This window comes from Natator depressus, chromosome 11 (assembly GCF_965152275.1).
Source record: "Natator depressus isolate rNatDep1 chromosome 11, rNatDep2.hap1, whole genome shotgun sequence".
NCBI classification, from domain to species: Eukaryota; Metazoa; Chordata; order Testudines; family Cheloniidae; genus Natator; species Natator depressus.
In genome coordinates this window covers 38,164,205-38,187,057 of record NC_134244.1, presented here as the reverse complement: position 1 = coordinate 38,187,057, position 22,853 = coordinate 38,164,205, and the positions used below count along the sequence as shown (strand labels likewise).

The 22,853-nt window shown below is 39.5% G+C and overlaps 1 protein-coding gene across 3 annotated transcripts in view; it reads left to right on the top strand.

The window, feature by feature from the left end:
* Window positions 1–22,853, top strand: part of LRP2 (LDL receptor related protein 2) — a 177,741-nt gene that overhangs the window by 122,448 nt on the left and 32,440 nt on the right. For all 3 annotated transcript variants that reach the window (XM_074967509.1, XM_074967507.1, XM_074967508.1), the window contains exons 47-63: window positions 1,239–1,370; window positions 2,281–2,482; window positions 2,917–3,212; window positions 3,820–4,336; window positions 5,716–5,868; window positions 6,140–6,310; window positions 8,058–8,281; window positions 8,747–8,924; window positions 10,040–10,236; window positions 12,192–12,437; window positions 14,399–14,527; window positions 15,795–15,914; window positions 16,564–16,680; window positions 16,978–17,094; window positions 18,638–18,775; window positions 19,698–19,820; window positions 21,057–21,185. In XM_074967509.1, the coding sequence (XP_074823610.1) occupies window positions 1,239–1,370; window positions 2,281–2,482; window positions 2,917–3,212; window positions 3,820–4,336; window positions 5,716–5,868; window positions 6,140–6,310; window positions 8,058–8,281; window positions 8,747–8,924; window positions 10,040–10,236; window positions 12,192–12,437; window positions 14,399–14,527; window positions 15,795–15,914; window positions 16,564–16,680; window positions 16,978–17,094; window positions 18,638–18,775; window positions 19,698–19,820; window positions 21,057–21,185 (3,189 nt within the window). The remainder of the gene's footprint in view (window positions 1–1,238; window positions 1,371–2,280; window positions 2,483–2,916; window positions 3,213–3,819; window positions 4,337–5,715; window positions 5,869–6,139; window positions 6,311–8,057; window positions 8,282–8,746; window positions 8,925–10,039; window positions 10,237–12,191; window positions 12,438–14,398; window positions 14,528–15,794; window positions 15,915–16,563; window positions 16,681–16,977; window positions 17,095–18,637; window positions 18,776–19,697; window positions 19,821–21,056; window positions 21,186–22,853) is intronic.

Below are 22,853 nucleotides of genomic sequence, written 5' to 3'. Positions count from 1 at the left end.
CTTTTAAGGCCTGTTCAGTGGCTTGTCTGATATGTGCCTGTAATTTCAATTTATTTCTAAGTGTTTGCATCACAAACGCTCTGTTTGGAAAGTGAATCTTCTTAGCTAATCATGATTGATTACTGGTAAATGAAACCATTCCTTTCTCCTTTGAAACAACAGTGTGGGGTAGGTAGCCTGTATTTTGGAATTGGCTTGGACATGAAGAGTGCATATGCACTCTGACATTTGGGAAAAAAGGTGTGGACAGAGGGCTACACTTCAGATAGTGTGAGACTGGGGCATTCTAGGATTCTGAGTGTCCCATAATTCCTTGGAGTAGTCAGGTCCTGTATGCAGGATGGAAACTGATTAGAGTAAACAGGGAAATAAGAAAGGGAAGGGAGAAGGAAGTAGGGAAGAAGCCAGGTATTTTCTCCATAGGGCGGAAGAAGAGGAAGACTAAAATCACTGGGAAACGGGTAGAGTACAACATGGCAGATATCAGTGGAAAAAACTGGTACTGTAACAGGAGAATAGGATTTTCCTGTGATTGAAAATGGGCTGATGTCTCATTCTCCACATTTCATGAGGTATGAGAAATTCAAGTGATAGCTGGTAATGCAGTGTTGGTTTGTTACTAGCAATGTATTTATTAAAATAAAAACTATACCTTTTGATTTCAGACTTAGAAAGGATTGTGACTTTTGCCTGCATTTCTAGGGCTCTGAGACACATGCCTACTTTTGGGGGAATTCAAACTGACACACCTTCAACCTTATTAAGACCTGTCTAAAAGGTCTCTGGATTGCTCCAAAAACCTCAGCCCTTGATTACAAACAAGCAATTACAATAATTTACAATTACAATACAGCAATTAATTAAACATACATAGTAAAATTAGTACTGTCACTGTCAGGACGGTGAATTCATGTTACCAAGTTTACCAAGTTTCCTAATTTCAGATTTCTTTAATAGTCTACTTTTTGATGTATAACAAGGTTGACATACTAATAATCAAAGCAGTAATGTATTTGTAGGGGTTGTTAGTGCAAATGACCAATAAAGAGAAAATGGGGACATGGAGAAGTGGTGTTCACCTTATCTCAGCAAGTGTGATTTGACCTAGGTTCTAATATTTGAGCTTTCCTTTTACATTTCACTAGAGTAAACCTGTCCTAAAGAATGCTTCCATTAGTAGGTTATTACAACGGTGCAGGCTAGTTTAACAAGCGGATTAATTCTATTCATTTTTTAAGTGTCCCATGTGCGGACTTGTTCAAGTAACCAGTTCAGGTGTGATGATGGCAGATGTATCCCAGCAAGCTGGATCTGTGATGGTGATAATGACTGCGGGGATATGAGTGATGAAGATCAAAGACATAACTGTGGTAGGTGTCCAATACAAATAAAGTATTGTGCTAGGGGCAACCCATGGGCTTTCAGACCAGGATAGATTTACTGAAAAGTCTGCATGACGTAATTTTTTTTCTGTCAGACTATTTTGTATAATTCCTTATTTTATTCCACATTTTTGGAATTAAAATTCTAAATTCTAATAAAAAAATCCCTTCTCATTTTGTCCCGTTCCATTCAATAGCCTTGAATTATAAACTGCTTTGAGATGAAATTTACATGGCATGTTTGTTTAACACAGACTGGAGTAACAACTTCAACATATATAGTGCCTGATCATGACAGTACATCTTCTCTTGTGAATCAGTATCAGTTATTAATGTCAGCAAGGTTCCAGTAGAAATTCTATTAGCTGGAGAGCAGAGGGTCAGGTTGTGCCTGGCTGTTTAGTGGATGCACAAAGAGGAGAGGTGCAGGAAACCTGGCCCTCTTCCTTGTGCCGTTTAGCAGTTATTGGCTCCCTTGATTTGCCCTCTGGGGAACAAGCATCTCACAGGAGTGAGCAGGGAGAAGAGGGGTCTTAGCTCTGCTTCCTGATGCACCTGGCATCAGGCCTCTGGCCTGGCACCAAGGGAAAGAACGCTGCATCCCCAGAAGGGAGGTAACAGCAGGGGTGGTTCCCCTGCATGCCAGGGAGCTCTGGGAGGAATGCTGCTTCTCACTGGGTCATTGTGGCACCACACCTACCCTCCACACACAGCTGTGGTCAGTGGAGATACACCGGGGATGAATCTGGCTTTTTGCAATGGATAAGATGCATTTTAATGAATTTCTGCATGAAATTTCTGGTACACATGCCCAGATGTGAATGGGGAATGCACATTTTATACATGTAAAATGAAAATAACTCTACTTCTGTTACTTAGCAAATGTGCTTTATTTTAGCAAACCGCAGCTGCACAGCCACTGAGTTTACATGTGTGAACAATAGGCCGCCCCTGAGGAGGTGTATCCCTCGGGTGTGGGTCTGCGATGGAGATGCTGACTGCAGTGACGCTTACGATGAACATCAAAACTGCACGCGACGGTCTTGCACTGAAAATGAATTCACGTGTAACAATGGATTGTGCATCCGAAACTCTTACAGGTCTGTATGTACTTCAGCAACAATACAAAAGCCTTGCAAATAGTTTCAAATGAAGGAATGAATTCATTTCAGTTTTTACACTTTGTCATTAAATAGGATTACATTTAAGTGTGAAATAATTTATGTGCAGTGCATTCACATGTAAATTTTAATTTTAAAACCTCTAGGATGCTTGAGTAGTTTAATATTACCAGAGCCTACCAATGGCATTAAACCTGTACTCCTGGGCACAGTAACTTTTAATGGGAGGAATCTCACTGGTTTCTTTAGTAGCCATACTTGCATGAGTACATTTTGATTTCATTATAATTATTCATGTGAGTAACGGGGTACAGTTGGGAGTAAGGATTTGCATGACCAGGTGTGTATCTACCCCTCCGTCCATCCGACAGTCACTACCTTTATGTGTTTAACAACACCACCTTTCTTTCCAGGTGTGACAGGCGGAACGACTGTGGTGATAGCAGCGATGAGAGAGGGTGCATCTATCAGCCCTGCCAACAGCACCAGTTCACATGTCAAAATGGGCGCTGCATTTCAAAGGCATACATCTGCGATGGGGATAATGATTGTGGGGATGAATCTGATGAGCTGGAACACCTCTGTAGTACACCAGAAGCAACCTGCTCTCCCCATCATTTTAAATGTGACAATGGAAACTGCATTGAAATGGTTAAAATCTGCAATCGGCTGGATGATTGCTTTGATAATAGCGATGAAAAAGGATGTGGTACGTGTGGAGTGTTGGGGGTAGGGGATTAGGGTTCTGATATTTTATTTTAAATGTTTTAGACAATTTAAAAAAAATGAATGCTTAATGAAGTCAGCAGGTTAATTAAGATGATACATGTTCCATCCGGACTTGCCAATAGGATGTATGAAGAATGCATACATATACCACACATTTATTAATTATTAAATCATAACACAGTATGCTATCTTTTAAATATAACATGTCAATTCATATACTTAAGCCATGAAAACTAGCCAGTACTTGGTAAATAGAATGAATATATCATCACAGATTTTAGATATGAAAATATGCCAGATAAATAGTTATAACTATATATATTCCTTCTGAGAAATAATACTATTCTGCACTGACAGAATTTGGGGCAGATCCGCCACTGGTGTAAATTATCATAGCCCCACTGATTTCAGTGGAGCGTGATAATTTACACTGGGTGTGGATCTGCCCCTGGCACTCAATTGTAGCCACCCAAGATTCAGAATATTTTGGTATTTTTGGAATAAAAGTTGTTGCCCACTTGTCATGATGAATACTTTCTGGGTAGCTCAGTTGCTTGAATAATAATGTTTTTGTTTTCGTACCACAGGTATTAATGAATGTAATGACCCTTCAATCAGCGGATGTGATCATAATTGCACAGATACCCTGACTAGTTTCTATTGTTCTTGTCGTACTGGACACAGACTCATGTCTGATAAACGGACATGTGATGATATTGATGAATGCAATGAAACGCCATCAGTATGTAGTCAGATTTGTGAGAACACTGCTGGCTCCTACATCTGTAAGTGCGCCCCAGGCTACATCCGTGAGCCTGATGGAAAAAGTTGCCGGCAAAATAGTAATATCTCCCCCTACCTTATTTTTAGCAACCGTTACTATCTGAGAAATCTCACAGCAGATGGCCAGTCTTACTCTCTCATTTTGCAAGGACTAAGAAATGTGGTGGCACTGGACTTTGACAGGGTGGAAAAGAGGTTGTACTGGATTGATGTGGGGAGAAAGGTCATTGAAAGAATGTTCCTAAATGGGACAAACAAGGAGACAGTAATAAGTGATGATGTGCCAAATGGGGAAGGTATTGCTGTGGACTGGGTTGGCAGGTAAGAAAATGTTTTCAGCTTTTCTGAGCTATTGAGGAGTTATGTTTTTTAATGTGAAAAATATGAGTTCAGATACTTGTTTGGGACTGGTTTTCAACCCACATACCATACACCCAGCATAACAGTATCCTAATAATGTCAATAATAATTATTCATAATACTACTTGGCTCTTATAGTGTGCTTTATATTTTCAAAACGCTGCACAAACATTCACTAACTAATCCTCACAACAGCCATGTGAGATGGCTACATTGTGTTATTCCTGTTTTGGTGATGGGGAAGCCAGACTGAGAGAGGTTTAGTAAACACACACAGCAAACTAGTTGCAGAGCATGATTAGAAAGTTTCTGGCTCCTAGCCCTGTGCTCAGTCCTGCTGGCAACAAAACATGTTCTAGCCTGGTGTTCTTATAGTCAGAATGTGCAATAAGGGCACCTCGGTAATGCAAAGACTTTTGAACATTTATGTTAATGGACCAAGTTTAATAATAGTAATAAGAATAAGAATAATTAATAGAAGATCCACCTCTTTGATGTGATAGGAAACGTCTTAACTGGGAGGGATATATTAACCAAGCAAACATAGACAATTGATAAATCCTGAATTTTTATATTTAAAAATACTCTTATTAACCAGGGAAATCTCATTGACAGTGCCATTTGAGAACCAGATTTTGCTGGGTGTGCTGTGATGAACGATTCTTGCAACAGAGGTCTTACCCAGTGTGTTTCCCTTGTCTCCATAAGTGACAGTACTTTATAACCATGCTTTTTTCCCCACTCCTTTGGTTTGGTGAGAGCAGGGATAAAACTGCAGGGGGAGGAAGGGCAAGATGGTGATTCTTATGGCAGCCCCACCCGCAACCCCACTCGCAACCCCGTGCACTGCACATCTCCCTTCCTGGCCTCTCTCCAGGCCATCTCCTTGTTGCCATTTCTTGGTAAGAGAAGAGGGGAGGAAAAGGAGAGGCAGTGACACCTTGTGCTGGCCATGTGCTGCAGGCAGCTGCCTGAGATGGGGGTTTTATTCCCCAGCTGACCAGCTACAGTTTTGAATTTGGCACCAGTAGTGGTAATTGGCCAGTGGTGCCAATGTCAGGGGAGGGGATAGGGCAAGGTGGCACATGGCTCATAAAAGCTGGGAGTAAAGCATATGGATTTGTATCTACTCAGTTTGAGCCCTGAGCAACAGTTGGCAGCATTTGTCTTTTGTAACGTTGGCCACATTGGAGGATTGAGAAGTATATGGTCCTGATTAATTCTTCTTTCATTACAGTGGATTCATCATTACTCTAGAGAGAAAAAAGCAGTGAAATTAAAGTGCGGTGCTTTATTTTGTATAAAGTAGTGTGTAAAATATTCATTATAAAACATTTCAGGAAGTTGTACTGGGTGGATGCATACAAAGACTGTCTCTATGTCGCTGAGCTTGATGGCAGATTTCGGAAAAAATTGGTGGATCGGTGTGTGGACTCCAACAACACCTTCTGCTTTCAGTATCCCAGAGCTATTGTCATTCATCCAAAATATGGGTATGATATTTCCAGAGTGATTCTCTTTCACCTAGTAGTTCGACAGTCTCATGCTGTTTCTGTGAAAGTCCATGCTAAGTTATCATTTTGCATCTGTTAGTAAGAATAATTACAGAATATTTGGATCATATCCTTCTGTTCTGCAAAAACGCGCCAAAGGTGGGAGATGGGTTTTGTTTTAATGCATGAGGTGTTATATTGCAAATATAGCTTCTAGAATTTGTCCCAGGATCTTTTCCTACAAAACTAACTATGGATGTTGTTTAAATAGACAGGTTTACTGGACTGACTGGGCAGACCGAGCCTATGTTGGAAGAGTGGGCATGGATGGCAAGAACAAGACGGTGATTATCTCTACCAAGTTAGAGTGGCCCAATGGACTCACCATAGATTATACCAACGACAAGCTCTACTGGGCAGATGCCCATCTAAACTACATTGAGTACGTACATAGAGAAGAATAAAGCAACTGGGTAACTGTTCATACCAAATTTCAGTGGTAGCACTTTATTTTAAGAATTTTTTAACCCCGTCACTGCTGACAGTTTGTGCATGGATCAAGGCAATAGGTTTTGTTTTTTTTTAAATCGAACGTACAGAGACATTTTATGTACCGTTACAGTGCAGTTAGACAATGACATATCCAATTAATCCATCAGCATTGAAAGGGTTAACTAATTCTAAATTAAAATGGAATCAGAAGTTAGGTATAAAGGGGATGAAGAGGAAAGACTGCCTCCTTATTTGGATAAAATTAACTTTTGGGGTTTTTTTCCACTTGTTCTTTAGCTGCAGTTGGCACTTTTGTTCTGAAGTTTTATAGCATATATTTGCTAGCTCCAATAATTATAATAAGGGACATATGTGCAGTGGGTCTTCAGAACTTTGCAACAGGGGGTTAGACTGTAAACCTTTTACTCACACTAGTGAGTAGTTACATGAGTAGTCTTACTGGAATCTCAGAAACTTCTCATGGAAGTAATTGTTCAGAAATTCAGAAAGAGGTTCAGAGTCTGGGCTAGAACTTGCCAGTGCATCTTCATGTAGATGCAAAACCTAAACTGAGGCAGAACTGAATACGCAAATCATCATTTTAATCTGTAATTACCATTTTTTTGCCCACAGATCTGAGGACAGTGATAAAGAAATGTATGTGCATACATTTGTAGAGTTCTGCTGAAAGTTTGGCATTAATGTGTTCCCCTTATTAAAAGTTCATGACAATACTGCATAGAACCTATTGCTTTGTTACATTAATTTACTGTATTTGATATAAGTCTATAAAATGTCAAATACATTTCTGATGATGAAATGCTTAGACTTCAATTTCAGCACAAGTAATTAGCTAGCTTTCTGATTCTTTCCAGGTATTTCCAAATTAGCACATCTAAAAAAATCTCCTTTGTGTTTATTCTTTTAGCTCCATTCCAAGTTTCCATGTTAAAATGAACCATTTTAGAAAAAAAAAATCTTTCCCATAATTTCCTGCTAGTGCCTGGTCATAACAAAAAAAGATAACCCATTAAAGATATTTTACTGTAACAGACACTGTGAAGTCACAAAGAATCAGTGTTTTTAGAGCAATATGAAAGTGAACAGTTATGTTAAAATTTTAATGTTTAGCATTTCTGTCAAAAATTTAGACTTGGAAGATTCTCCATTGGATTCATTTTTGCCAAGTTTCTTAAATGATTTGTTCATTAATCATAAAGTTGTTGTTCAGAGTTTCTAACTTAGCCTTCTTTGTTATTAATACAGTCAGAAAAAAGTGTGAGAGTTACAGAACATTTTTGTATTAAAAATGTTGTTAAAAGTAACATATAGCACTCCTAGGATATTTAAAATTTAGGAATAAGGGTGTTATATTTTTCCAAGTGTCACTTGAGAGGCTATCTGAATTATACAGCCACTTTCCTGCATGACAAGTAACCTATAATCTATGCACAAAACTTCATTGGACAGCCAGATACATTTCTTAGGGATGGCTCTGTATTTCCTTTTGCGTGTGTTTGGTCTATTTTTATAACTAAAGTAAAAGCTATTTAAACCTTATGTATCTCAAAATGAACTAAACTATTTTGAATCCACTGATCACCACTAATGAACTGCTTGCTGTAAGAAGATACCTTAAAGGCCTGAAGTTCTTGCAGCTTTGATCTCAGTCTTATGCATGTTTTTTGTTCATGTAGGTACTCTGACCTAGAGGGACGACATCGTCACACAGTATATGATGGGACTTTACCTCATCCATTTGCAGTTACAGTTTTTGAAGACACTATCTATTGGACTGATTGGAACACAAGAACTGTTGAGAAGGGAAATAAATATAATGGATCAGGCAGGACTGTTCTGGTGAACACCACACACAGGCCATTTGATATCCATGTCTACCATCCATACAGACAGCCAATTGGTGAGGAAACAGATTTAAAATTTAATGTGGATGTCTGGCCCTTATTAGGGCCTAACCCTGGTTCATGCCGTGTTCATATCTCCCATTGGCGTTACAAGGAGTTGAAGGCACTTGGTATCTCACAGGAGACCCACTCAATTTCTTGAAGGATCAGGCCCTTAGTTAACCTACACAGGTGGTCTTCGATTTGGCTATCTGGTAAAGTAAGATAAATAGTGAGAGCAGAATCAGACCTGAAGTATGGATTTAAAGCCAGTTTCTAGGGTTTCAGGGTTCACTGTTCATACATCTTCAGTGAACTACAGCTGAGACTGGATTTTTCTGTCTGAGTGCCTGATTTATCTGTTTGTTTGTTTTGATTTGCAAGAGATAATATCAATGCCCTTCTGTGCAAAAGGAGACTATTGCAAGGTCTTTCCGTGTATGGGGATGTGAAGTGTGATGATTATTCTTCCATTTTACTAGTGAATAATCCTTGTGGTACCAACAATGGTGGCTGTTCCCATCTGTGTCTAATAAAAGTTGGCGGTCAGGGTTATTCTTGTGAATGTCCAGATAACTTCATGGTAGTACAACTTGGCAACACTGCACACTGCCTTCCAATGTGCTCCAGCACCCAGTTCCTCTGCGCAGACAGTGAAAGGTAAGTCCTTTGCTCAGTATCTTTTTTTAATAGCTCTTTACGGATAACATTTATATCTAAGGCTAATTTGCCTGGAAGGCTTGAAAGTATGTAGTAATTCTCCATATTGTGGGTTCTGAAGTCTGGTGGTAAAGACAATTCCAATCTGACTCCTGTGCTGGCAAAAATTTCTAGCAGAGTCCTCCTTTCTGGCTAATGGGATGAGCTCCTTATTAATGCCCTTTCTTTGCTGTATCACATGGCTAATCCAATAAGGACTGGGGTGTTAGTCATGCATTGCTTCAGAGGCCATTTCCCAGTGATTTCATGAAATATGAATCTGCTCCTGTCTTTTCTACATGCTGTGCAGTATGTTTGTTTCTGCTGTTAACTGATTAATTTATTCTGGCTGCCAGTGGCCCATAGGGCGCATTCTGGCAGTAAGGGGTCTGTTGATGCGGGGGCACAGCCCTGGCCCTTTTCCATGGCCACCCCTATGTGGCAGGAGCCAGAATTGGGGGGACAGGCATAAGTCTTGCTATCCTGGCTTTACACCACCCCAGGACTCCTGTAGGCAGCTGGGTTTCTCCAATGGCCCATTCTGACAGCCTTAGTGCTGCCTCACACTGGAGCACCCATTGCCAATATGGTTAGGTCATGGTTAAAATTATATACTTAATAGAATTCTCTATCTAAATTTCAGATCACTTATGGAAATGTATCTTGTTCTCCATCTCTCTCGGCCTATCCATGCTATAACATGCTGTGCAAACTAAAAGTTACCTATTTGACTTGCTTAGGTGTCTGTCTGAATGATGAGTCTCAAGAAAGCCCAGAGTGACAGTTTGCACAAAAATACTGCAAACTTGAGTCCACATTAATTTGCCATGAGCCTGTTACAGAGGTTTCACCATCAACATCTGTTACTGGCAACGCCATTTTGTGGTATATTTTGTTATCACATGACAAATGGCTTCATGTCATGTAGAACTGAGGCTCAAGAAATATCTGAAGCCAAATGTTGCAAGATAATATGTCACTGGCTAAAGCTTGTCTAACAATTGATCCTTAAAGGGATGGCCGGACACCTGTAAAGTCATTGCTTCATCAAAGGAAATATTATTTTCTCTTTATAGGTGCATACCGATCTGGTGGAAATGTGACGGACAGAGAGATTGCAGGGATGGCTCTGATGAACCGCCGACTTGCGCGCACCGATATTGTCGTGTTGGGCAGTTCCAATGTAGTGATGGGAACTGCACCAGTCCCCATTTCTTGTGTAATGCTCTGCCAGATTGTCCTGACAGATCAGATGAAGATCATGTACTTTGTGGTAAATGTCAGATAATTATTCTTGGCACGTGTGTGGCACTTCACATGTTCAAAACATTGTATAAACACTAACCATGTAATCCTCACAAGTTGCCCTAAGAGGTAGGTGAGAATCATGATCTGTATTTTACAGACGTTAGACCTGAATTTCTGCTGCCTTACACCTTACGTAGTCATTTACCCCAGTGCAAAGTGTTGGTAAAAAGGATGTAAAATGCTACCAAATCAGAGTGGCAATGTTTTACACTCACTTTGCTTCACTTGCACTGGTGTAAAATACAAGGCTCTGGAAAATAGGTTTCATTGTGTGCTCAAAGCAACACGTGAAGTTGAGCTTGTCTGCATGGTCCCACAGTGCAGACTTCAAGGGTGTGAGTTGTAGCTTGCACTAACATGCTGTGCAAACTAAAAGTTACCTAGTTTGGGTTAACATTGTCTCATTTCAAACAGGACTAGGTTAATGCAAACTAAGTACCTTTTAGTTTGTGCTAGCAGGAGCTACTTGGGGGCAGTTAAAGCGCAACATCTTAAACAAACAACTCTATGTAGACAAATCCTGGGTGTTAGAGGCAAGATCAGAACTGAAGATTTCCTAACTCCCAGCTCAGTCCATCAAACCATGCTCCTTCTTACCATAATCTGCATCTTTAAACAGTGAAAAAATTATTTCAAATGAAAATTGCTCAAAATGCAATACACCCAGGCAGACGGTTTTGGAGAACTGAATGTGATAGAATTTTTTAAAAAATTGTAGGCATCTAATTATAATTGTGAGACAGTGTATTAACATTTTTTAAAACCCATCTTGTTTCATGTGCTTGTGTCTAATTAGAAAGCTAATTATTCTCCTCTTGTAAATAATATTACACTGGGAGTTGAAGTCTGAGCAGTGAGAATGAAAAAAGGAAGCTGTGTAGTCATATAATTGATAGTTTCACTGACTTTCATTAGCATATAATAGTATTTTCTGTAATATCATAATTAAATGAAACCTCAATTTGACATGAATTTCAAACAATCAAGCTCTTAAGTAAGGCACAGGGGAATATTAAATAAGAAATTGACAGCTGCATAATAATGAGTTCACATGTCTCTTTATTTTATTGGGTAGAATACAGATGATTTTGGGGTATATCATACAGTTACCTAAGGGGGAAAACTTGCTCTAGAAAAGCTGTGTGTTAAAGTTTGCAGAAATCATGCTATATTCTCTCTTCCTGGAGAAAGGGATTACTGTGTATTAAAAGGGGCAGTGGGAGAGGTACCCAGACCATGTAGGCTGGAGATCTGTGGAAAGCCAAAGTGAACACCCCAGCTCACAGGCTAGCACTTAGTGTGACTCCCACTCTGCAAACATCACAAGCCTCACCAGGCCCCCACCACTGCTAACATTGACTTCTGCTCTGTGACTATGCATGAGTTCCCCTCTGAGGAAGATAGAAACTGTGGATCTAAAGTTAATGGCGCTTTGAGCAGTATTAACTTGCGCCAAGTGTCCTGGCTTGCAGCATGCTGGTTTAGCAGGAGAGTATGCTGGGTAGAACTAGAGTGGTTCCTCTTTGGCCCACCACACTGTCAGAATTTGCATGATGGCCCAAAGCCATGTTGTCATTCAGGTGCCCTGAATCACTGTGCTCCTCTGCCCTGACTCAGTGCGACAGCTGGGCTTGTATTTCACTCTGCACTGGGCAATGACAACTCTGGATGTCTTTCTTCTCCCCAAAGGCTCTCTGTTGTATTGTTCAGCCTTTGAGAACTGGATGAAAGCAGCCTGTGGGCCACAGCCATCCAGGATTAGAAGTCAGTATCTGAACTGGACAAGTAAATTCTAAACTCAGATTGAGTTACCAGCATTTCTTTAATATGCAGTGATGACAGATTCAATTCCCGTAACACTGAAGGGCTCAGTCTTTCCTATAAGCTTCAACAGCCTAATAAAAATGTGTATTCTTTTAGCTAATCACCAGTGTGAGACACATCAGTGGCAGTGTGCCAACAAACGGTGTATCCCAGAAGCCTGGCAGTGTGATAAAGAAGATGACTGTGGGGATAACTCAGATGAGGATAGCTCTCACTGTGCCAGTAGGACCTGCTCTCCAGGCCAGTTTAAATGTGACAATGGCCGCTGCATCCCTCAGTCCTGGAAATGTGATGTGGATGATGATTGTGGTGATCACTCTGACGAACCGTTCCACGAATGCAGTAAGCACTAAATCAATGGCAGCTGTCTATATTATAGCATGATAGGCAGAGTGAACAGCATTGCTTAATTTTCAAGAGGTTTGCTTTTGAGGAGATATGAATCCTACAAATTGACTGCTAAACTGCAGTAGGTAACTGGCACTGCAACACAGCACTTTGTGACTTGGTAAGAGAGTCTCATGAGATACCAAGCAACAAATTCTGAAGGGGAAAAAAGTCACTAAATATCTACAAGGTTTTTGAACCAATCATGGGGTTTGTAACAAACTCAGAACCCAAAGAGGATGGGTTTATAAAGAACAGATATAGCCAGGCAAATTTGATTAGGTCTTGCCAGACTGGTCAAGTTAGCAGATGAAGGAAAAGCGACAGACATAATACACTTGGATTTTCATGAATCTTTTAATACAGTTGCTCATAAATCTCTTACTTTCAAATTTAAATCTAATTGACTTAGATATGAACACAGTCATGTGGGTAAAAAAAAGTCTGACAGTTTGCGAATAAAGGGTTATCATAAACCACAAAGTGTTAAGTTGAGGGGAGCTATCGAGTGGGGTACTACAGAGATCTGTGCTAGGCCTGATTTTCATTTATATTCATTTAATGATCTGGAAGTGAGTAAACAACATATTAATGAAATTTACAAATGCTACTAAATAGGGAGTACTTGTGGCACCTTAGAGACTAACCAATTTATTTGAGCATAAGCTTTCGTGAGCTACAGCTGTAGCTCACGAAAGCTTATGCTCAAATAAATTGGTTAGTCTCTAAGGTGCCACAAGTACTCCTTTTCTTTTTACTAAATAGGGAGGAGTTGTGGGCATCTGAAATGTCAGAGAAATAATAAAAAAGCACCTAGAAAGATTAGATACAGATATAGAAAGCAACAAAATGAAATTTAGCTTGGAGAAATGCAAGCTAATACAACTGGAATAAAATAATCTGAACAGCAGCAGTCTGAAAGCTGGAAAGCAGTAATGTGACCTACGAGTGATAATAGTTAGCAGATCGACAGGGAGTTTGCATGCAATGTGACAACTGAAAAGGCCAGTGCAGTTTTGAGCTATATACTTAAGTAGGTCAACACTTAAGGCAGCGTGTAAAGTACAGACACTGCGCACCCAGCTAGCATGGATATAAATAGTGATGTAGATGGTGAGGTATAGCCTTAGGCAAACAGAGTAGAGACATACCAGAACCATAAGGTGTATATCCTACATGGCTCTCTACATGCCCTAACAGTGTCTCTGTCTACACTGTTATTTTTAGCAGTGTAGTGTCCCGCTGCTGGAGCCCACCACACTGGAAAGCTCTGGCAGTGGGGAAAGATTCTGGCAAGGGGGAGGCAGTGGGGAAGGGCTCTGCCAGTGGAGAGCTGCCAGAGCCCTTCCACACTGCCTGCCCCCTAGAGCCTTTCCTTGCCACAGTAAAGGGCTCCAGGAGTAGGGAAGCCAAGTTCCCTCCTGCTGTGTTTCCTGGGTTGGCACAGCTACTTACCATCCTTTACAGAGGGCTGAGCCGAATGGCTCAATCTAGCCCCAGAGGAGGACATGATAAAAGTTAAATATTTGTAGAATAGTCATCAAGGAAGGAGAAAAATTATTTAGGATGGCAAGGAGGAGGTATAACTCTGAAATGAGGTGAAATTAAGAAAGGGGAAAGTTAGTCTGATTATCAAGAAAAACTTCCTGACGGTGACTAATTGGAATTGCCCAAGCAAAGTGGTAGATACCCAGTCACTTAGCATAAAAATAGAGCGGACAAAATGCTGGTAACGGTATAATAGGACTCCATTGTGCACCAGCAGGGAGATGGGCTATATGATCTGACAGATTTTTTTTTCAGTCGTTGACTCCTTTTAATGGAAGTAGTGCACCATAAAACAGAAATCAGATGTTTAAGTCATGCGCATACAGAAGTAATACAATGTTCTTTGACAACTCTCTCTTGTGTTTTAGTGGGTCCTGCCTATCGGTGTGATAACCACACCGAATTCAGCTGTAGAACCAATTACCGCTGTATTCCACTGTGGGCAGTATGCAATGGGTATGATGACTGCAGAGACAACAGTGATGAACAAGGCTGTGGTAGGTGTAGGGAAAAGCTTTTTTCTGAAATGATGTTATGCTGCGAATATTTCTCCAACCTATAAAACCCTCATGGAAGTCTTCTCAGTGACAATTCATATGCTTGTACTTCTTTCATTTTCTGTCAGTTGACTTCACTGATATCCATTTGTGTGGTGGAAAATTCTGTGGATAACAATTCGCTGTAGGTCGTGTAGCTCACAGCCTATAACCCCTGAAAGCTAGATTATGACTATTATTGTACTATTCATTATTGAATGTTGATTCTGTGCTTATCACTGAATAAAACAGAGGAAAATATATTTTCCTGCTTCCAAATCTTACATTTAGGAACACACATGAAAGCTGTGTTGGTCTCAGGATGTTAGTGAGACAAGGTGGGTGAGGTAGTATCTTATATTGGACCAACTTCTTTTTGGTGTGAGAGACAAGCTTTTGAGCTTACACTGAAGTCTTTTTCATATGAAAGCTGTCATTCAGTATTCTTTTTGCATATCTTCAAAGCTACTTCCAGTGCTCAATTGGGGATACACTGTACCAAAATCACCAATGTTGAGGATTTATGATGCTGCAAGAGTTGTTCTGAAACCTTTTAAAATGCTACAAACTAAGTTTGCAGGCCATGAGTTCACAACATCTAAATCAGAATAACTCAGGAAAAACAGGGTGTGACAGTCTGGCCTACAGTGTGCCATATGGCTTTCAGCTCTGGCTGTTTGTCAGTAAAAGCGTGTGCCACTCTGAGAGTCATTAGATACATACCGATATACACAGAGCCTGACCATTTTTCTTGCACCAAATCATTTATTCTCCAGGTAATATTTGTTTCTATAGATGCTGGTTGTTTTATACTTTTCTCCTCTGAGGGACAGTAGAGCTGTTGTTTCTGCACAAGTAGGAAAGGGGGGTTGTTTTAGGACTCCCTGACTCTGCAATCCTTGTGTTGGAGTAGCAGTCTCCCTTTCTAGAAGATGGATATGTCCAGAAAATTACTGTAAATTACTGAAAGTGCAAAGTCTCTGCCTGAGCATTCCCCTCCCAATCCTATATCATTACTTGATGGGATGTTTCCAAACTGCTTTCCCTAAATTACTTGACCCAGTTTATGGTATGGAAAATTCCATCTACTACAACCCTCTGGGTACTCTACCCTATCCAAAGCATCCTACCCTACTCTAAGCATCTCTCTACCCTGTCCAAAGCATATTCAAGAGTATGATAATGTATGCTGGCTTATTGTCTTGGTGACAAATTGTGTGCTTTGCAGAGGAGATGACTTGCAATCCTTTGGGAGATTTCCGCTGTGATAATCACCGGTGCATCCCGCTGCGCTGGAAGTGTGATGGAGATAATGACTGTGGAGATGGGTCTGATGAGAACAACTGCAGTGAGTTGTCACTCCACTCTCATGATATTTTAGTATTCCTTGCTTTTCACTTATAGCCTCCCATTTCTTCTGAAAATGAGGCATGTTGTTCTTAATTGCAAGAGTTCAGTTATTCCACTATGCAGTCTGTATTATTGCTGCTGAGTCATTTGGAATGAAGTGTTAAGAATAATCTCTGTATTGTACAGAAATAAATGTTAGTAAATCCAGTTATCAAGAAGAATGTTATAATGTATGTGAAAGTATTAGTCCTGATTTCCACTAGGGCTTAAGGGCTCAAATCCTGCACTTTTTAGTGTGTGTGTGTGTGTGTGTGTGTGTGTAAAAACATTTCTCTGAGTAAAGAGTGTAGGATCAAGCCCAAACTGAATTTATTATTTTCTGATTAGGAGATGTAATTTCCTCAAGATAAAAATCACTCTTGGATAATGTTATAACAAAACAAATTTGAGATGAGTTAACCCACAGAGAGACATGAAGTGTTTAATATCACATAATCTGTATGCAGAAATATCAACTTGCCATTTTAATGATTGTCTCACATCTCACCCAGCAATCATTTTGCCTATTTTAATGAGACAGGCTTGGATGTTTAGAGTTACAGTTGAGTGACTTCACATGTTGTTTTCACTTGTCTTTTAAATTGAAGGCCCTCGCGAATGCACGGAAAGTGAATACCGTTGTGATAATTTGCGTTGCATTCCTTCTCGGTGGGTTTGTGACCATGACGATGACTGTGAAGACAATTCAGATGAACGTGACTGTGGTGCGTATTGACGTTTGGGTGTCATTTCATCATATTAGAAACTAAGGTTTGTGCAGGTTTGAAATCATTCTGCAAAACCATATTTTACATCAAGTAGCATTAGTGAAGCAACCTTTACTGCACTACATTGTTTACCTTTATTTAGAACAGGATATGCCACAAATACTATCTTACATTTAGATAGTGTGGATGGTGAATGCCCAGTTTTTCATGGTATCTTCTGTACATGAAAAATATCCACTTTGATCTTGTTTTTCACGTGAAGACATTTCACTAATCATTTTGGAATCTTTTTAGAGCTGAGGACATGTCATCCTGGATATTTCCAATGTAGCAGTGGGCATTGTGTTGCAGAACGCTTCAGATGTGATGGAAGTGCAGACTGTCTTGATTTCTCTGATGAAGCGACTTGTCGTGAGTTTAAAGCGTGTGGTGGAAACTTATGGGGGAAGAACAGCACATAAGACACACTTTAATTTTACAGAAACTTAGTCTTTATTGTCTGTTTAATACAATAGACAAAACCCTGAGTGGTACTGAACACCTGCAACTCAAATGACTTCAGTAATAATTCAGGAAAAATGTAATACATAGAGCTACTTTTCAATATACTAATGGGTTCTCAGGTATTCCACTGGCAAATTATAAATAGATTAAAAGAGTAAACCTGCTGGAGAGAGTGATGCCCAAGAAGCCCTGCTCTTTGCAAGGATGGTCTAGCACAGTGTGAGGATTTTGTTCTGTCCCAGCTACACTGCAAGACAGAATGGCTTTTTAAACATTTCAAGGCCTACTGTACTGTAACAGGCTAACATGGCTGATTTTATAATGTGCACAGGGCTGTAGATGGTCTCATTCCTCTTTCCTTCCCCCCACTATAAATGAAAACAGGAAAACACTTTGTTTCCCTTGTTGTCACCTCTGGTCTGGATTGTGCCCCTGATCTCTACACTGGGCTACGTTTTAAGACCATTTGGGAGTTGCAGCTTACGCAGAATGTGACTGCTTCCTCATTAAGCAATGTTTTTTGGGGGGCATTTCACACCTGTGCATTGATAGAGCGACACTGGCTGCTAGATGATTCCTAGGTGAAGTTTAAGGTGCTGGTTTTCATCTATAGAGCCCAAATAGTTTGTAGCCTTGGTACCTGGGATGATGCCATTCTTCTCGTGTTGCTGTCATAGCAGTTGTGATCATCCTTCCAGGCAGTTGAGCTAGAAACCATGGATTAAGTGGGAAGGGGAAGACTCAGGACATTTTCAATGATGGGTCCTATATTCTGGAGTTTATTTCCCAGCATATTTGGTCCAACAGAGGCTGGATTAGACAATCTTTGTGGCATGCTGAAAATCACATATTTCCCCTGTTTTTAGTTCAGAGAAAGGGAAAGAAGTTTGCTTAGAAAGCAACTGATGGGCTGTAGAAGCTGATGAAAGGGAAATGATTTGGACGGTGGTTGTGTGTGTGAGGTGTAGGAGGGGGAGTTCCATATATGGTCTCTGGATCTTTTGAGTTGTGTTTATTTTCAAATTTTGTATAGGATCCACGTAATTGGATGGACACTTTATAAATGTGAATACATTAATAATTAATTATCTGGTTAATTACCTGACCATTCGCTGGGGGTGCTGGTATGAAATTTGTGTAGATTATATTAATGGATTGCCGGTGATAAACGCAAACAGTGCCAGTAAAACTCACATCACTGTATTGTGGTTCTAAGGCCTCTGGCAGTAACTTTAGAGTATTATTTAGCTTTGTAAAATCTTAATCTAAATTAATCAACGTAGTTAGCCAGTGGCCCTCAGTCCTTGCAGTCTGCTACCCCTGCAAACTTTTAGCCCTCTTCTCCTGTAGAGAAGAGGGTGCGGAAGAAATAATGACCTACAAAATGCCTGAATATTATTTCAGACCAAGCTAACTTGTTTATACTAAAAATTAAATTTCTTTTCACCAGCAACACGCTATCCTAATGGTACATACTGTCCACCTATGTTGTTTGAGTGTAAAAACCATGTCTGTATCCAGCCATATTGGAAATGTGATGGTGACAATGACTGTGGAGATGAATCTGATGAAGAACTTCACCTTTGCTGTAAGAGAGAAAAATGAAATAAAAATGAACAATGTTGACTCCATTAGTAAAACTATATAATGACAATCATTAGTGGTACAGAAGTAAGAGCTAAATCATAAATATGTTCTTTTGACTGGAGATTCTGATGCGTTTTGATAAAGATAAACACCGAGAAAGTGTTGTTTCACAAGAAGCATCTTTAAATTCACTTCATACTCTCTCTTGTGATTTTGTAGCTCATTAATTGCTTTGCAGGCATCTAAATATGCAGCTGTAAGAGAGGGGAGAAGTCAAATGATGAGAGACAATCCCTGTAGCAATTAGAAATATGAATAACAGTCAGCATTTTCAAAATTGGGTGCCTAAAGTTAGGACCCTTAACTGAAATTTAGTGATATAAGGGTCTGATTTTCAATGGTGCTGACTAGCATCCTCAACTCCCATTAGAGTCAGGGCATGTCCTTAAATATGGATCATGGGTCCTAACTTTAGGCACTCAAGTTTGGAAATGTTGACCAATACCTATGAAAAACATACGTTACATACAGTTGAGGCAGCCACGACAATTGCATTTCTAAATTGGATGGTCTTTTCTATAAATGATTTCTGCTGTTGTCTAGAAAGATATAGAGCACAAACTAGCATGGTAACTACGGCATTGCATTCCCTGCAGTAGTGGTGAATGTTTGCTGTCTGGAGTACAGACTACCTTTTTCAAGAAAGTCGATTATCACTATGTTAGAAACACAGATTTTAGGTTATCTTTTGACAAACCTAATTCAATGCTGTGACTGAAGAATATGTATACTTTTGGCCTGGAAGACTAGTGCTTTTTAAAATAGAGGCACATGGTAACCAAAAAAAGTGATGTATTGATTTGATGGATTGTATGCAATAAGTGTTTGCATCATACTTGCTTATTTGATCTATTTCATTTCAGTGGATATTCCCTGTGAACCACCATTCCGTTTCCGCTGTGAAAATAATCGCTGTATCTACAGTCACGAGCTGTGCAACCAGGAGGATGACTGTGGAGATAGAAGCGATGAGAAAGAGGAGCACTGTACGTTTACACATGTACAGCCAATTTTATTCAGTAATCAGTAGATACATTTTCTAGTAATCCTAGACTTGGACTTCCATCAGTGTAAAGTATTTGTAATATTTAATAATAATAAAAAACACCCACATTGAATGACAAAATGAAACAAATATTTTAAAACTAATGTTCAGCAGGAAATGATTTGAACTGTGGTTATTATAGCGCAGAATATTTGCAGCATATAGCTGCAAGTATAGGTTTAATGTGTAACAAGCCCCTCCCCCAGCAATTGTATGCCCACCATATACCATAAGCATGCTGATAAATTAGTATAGTCTGAAAAAAAATATCAAATTATAATGTTATGGTATAGTCTGTTTAAAATAATGAAGAAGAAAGAATTGGCAATTCAATAATGGTCAGGATGGCAAATGTTGTTGAAGTTGTTTTGAACATGGTTGTCTCTGAATTCTGACCATAGTTATGCATGACTCAACAATATTGGACCCTGAATAATACGTATGAGGATCTTAAGTGTTTAGGCCTTGATGCTGCAACTAGTTCTGCATGGGTAGACCCCTGCACTCACATGGAGCCACACTAATTTCACTGGGGCTCTGCACATGATTCTGCCCATGAAGAACCAGTGATAGCATTCGAGAATTAGCACCTGGAATAATAGATACATTCTATTATATATCTTTATTATACAGTGCAAAGTTCTGCTCCCAGATATATTCACAGTACCCATTGACTCAATGGGAACTGCATGTGCACGTTTCATAGCAGAATTTGGCCCCAAACGTAAGAATGTTTATTATTTACTGACTTTTTAAATTACCCAATGTCATGTAATCGTAATAGCATATTGTATATGCTAGAATGGTCTCAACTAAATAAAATATCAAAGACTGGAGTTAAAGTATAAAATATAGAGATAAAAGATATTAAATAGCCCTGCCAAAGCAAGAAGTTGAATCCACTGTTGAGTAGAAAATATGTAACAAAAAGTGTTTATGAAATAGTCCTTGTATCTCTGTAGAAGGAGGAAGTCTGGTTTTTGAGTTGAGGCACATGACTGGGAATTAGCAGACCTGGGTTCTATTCCCAGCTATGCCACAGACTTCCTGACTCACGTGATCAAGTTATTAAACCTCTTTGTGCCTAACTTCCTTCCTCTGTGAAAGGAATAATGCCTAACTTGTGGATGTTGGGAGGCTTCATAGGTGACAGTAGCGTGTGTCTTTTGAATTGTAGGTCGAGAACCTACCCCAAGACCTTGTATGGCTGAAGAATTCAAATGTGGTAATGGAAACTGCATTCCTCTACATTACGTATGCGACAATTATGATGACTGTGGAGACCATTTTGATGAAATAGGCTGCAGTAAGTAGCAATGTTGTTGTTACGCGGTATAGTAGTAATCAGTAGAACTGAAATAAAAACAGTTTTTGAAACAGAAATAATAAACGTATAGTATTGACTAGAGCTAAAATATAATAAATTGGAACTGCTCTCTGCTCCTGTTATCTTACCATCCTCCGCATATCTTTCCAAAACATTGACATTTGCAAACTAAGAAGCTCAGTATCCTGAGCTGTGCAAGTTTAGGCTAAGAGTCTTGTGCTTCACAAGAAGCAATTTGGTCTTGTTCTAAAATGGGAGGCTGTGGAGGCTAGAGCAGACCCTGAACTGGCGTAAATTGTCATAGCTCCTCAGAAGTCAATAGAGCTAGCATGATTTACACCAGCTTAGTACCCATCTCTGGAGAAAGTGAACAACTCATCTCACACCAGCACCCTATTGGCCAGTGTTCAGACTGAAGTCACCTCCAGTCATCAGTGTTGTTAACAGTTTTTCACAAGATGAGGTGCCACAGGACTCTTTGCCACTTTTACAGATCCAGACTAACATGGCTACCCCTCTGATACTTGACACCAATCAGGAGAGTCACTGCAATGTGGAAACTTTGAGTAAAATATGTGTGTGTGATAGGGAGTGCAGAGAGATCCTAGAGAAGTCCACCTGAATAAAGCATTTTGACTGCAATAGACAGCTTAGATTCATAATTTGAGTATGCACTTGTGATTTCAGTTTGTCAGGTGTTTATGGCTTCAGGTGAAAATGTGCCAAATGATGTACTGGGGATTAAAACCTAGTATGTTCGCATATCACAAATAACTCACAAACTGTTAGCATACTCTTTTCTGAGGTGGCTTGCATCTCTATTTCATATCCATCCCAGTGGACTTTGAGTAGTGGAAAATAATGATGTGACCTGATGAAAATGTAAAAGTATAAAAAGGATGTGAAATGGTGCAAATCAGACAATTTGATGGCTTTCAGCCCTGTACTGTTCATGGGCAGACATGAGCTCAAACCAAACTGATGGCGTTTGGATCCTTTCCAGCTTCAAACATCAGCATTAAACAGAGAGAGAATAAATAACACTAAATAGTTCTATAAGCCTAATCAGGATGACAAATATCTTTTGTTTTGTGATGGGAGTAAAAGGTGTCTAACTTTAATTGCAGGTATAAATTTTAAATATGAATGCAAAGACACTGTGTGTGTGTGTGTGTGTAATACGTATGTAATATAAAGGTAAGTGTGTATAATTATTGTAATTAGCATTGATATATAGTTGTAGGACAGAAACAGTTAACTGAGTTAGTGAAATAATATTCTGGGCATAAATCTGCATCCTTCCTCATCCTGTGTCAATACACATTTGTTATTTAATTGTTTCTACTTATATGTTATAGATCTACTTGCTGTATTTTCTAAGTGTCAGAGTAATTTTTGTAAATGCAGTGCACCTCAGCTTACCAGTATCGCCATAGATCACTGCTTCATTTATACACAGCACATTAGATATGTTTATAGTGAAAACAAGTGTAAGTTTCTTTAACAAAGACTAGAGATAAGAGAAGTACCATGTAAGAGTACTGGAAACAAGTAGTTACATCTAAATTAAAATCATAACGTGTTATAGAGCCTACACTTAAATAACAAGGTACTCTCCTATCTAATGAAGTTTAGCTCACCCAAAGT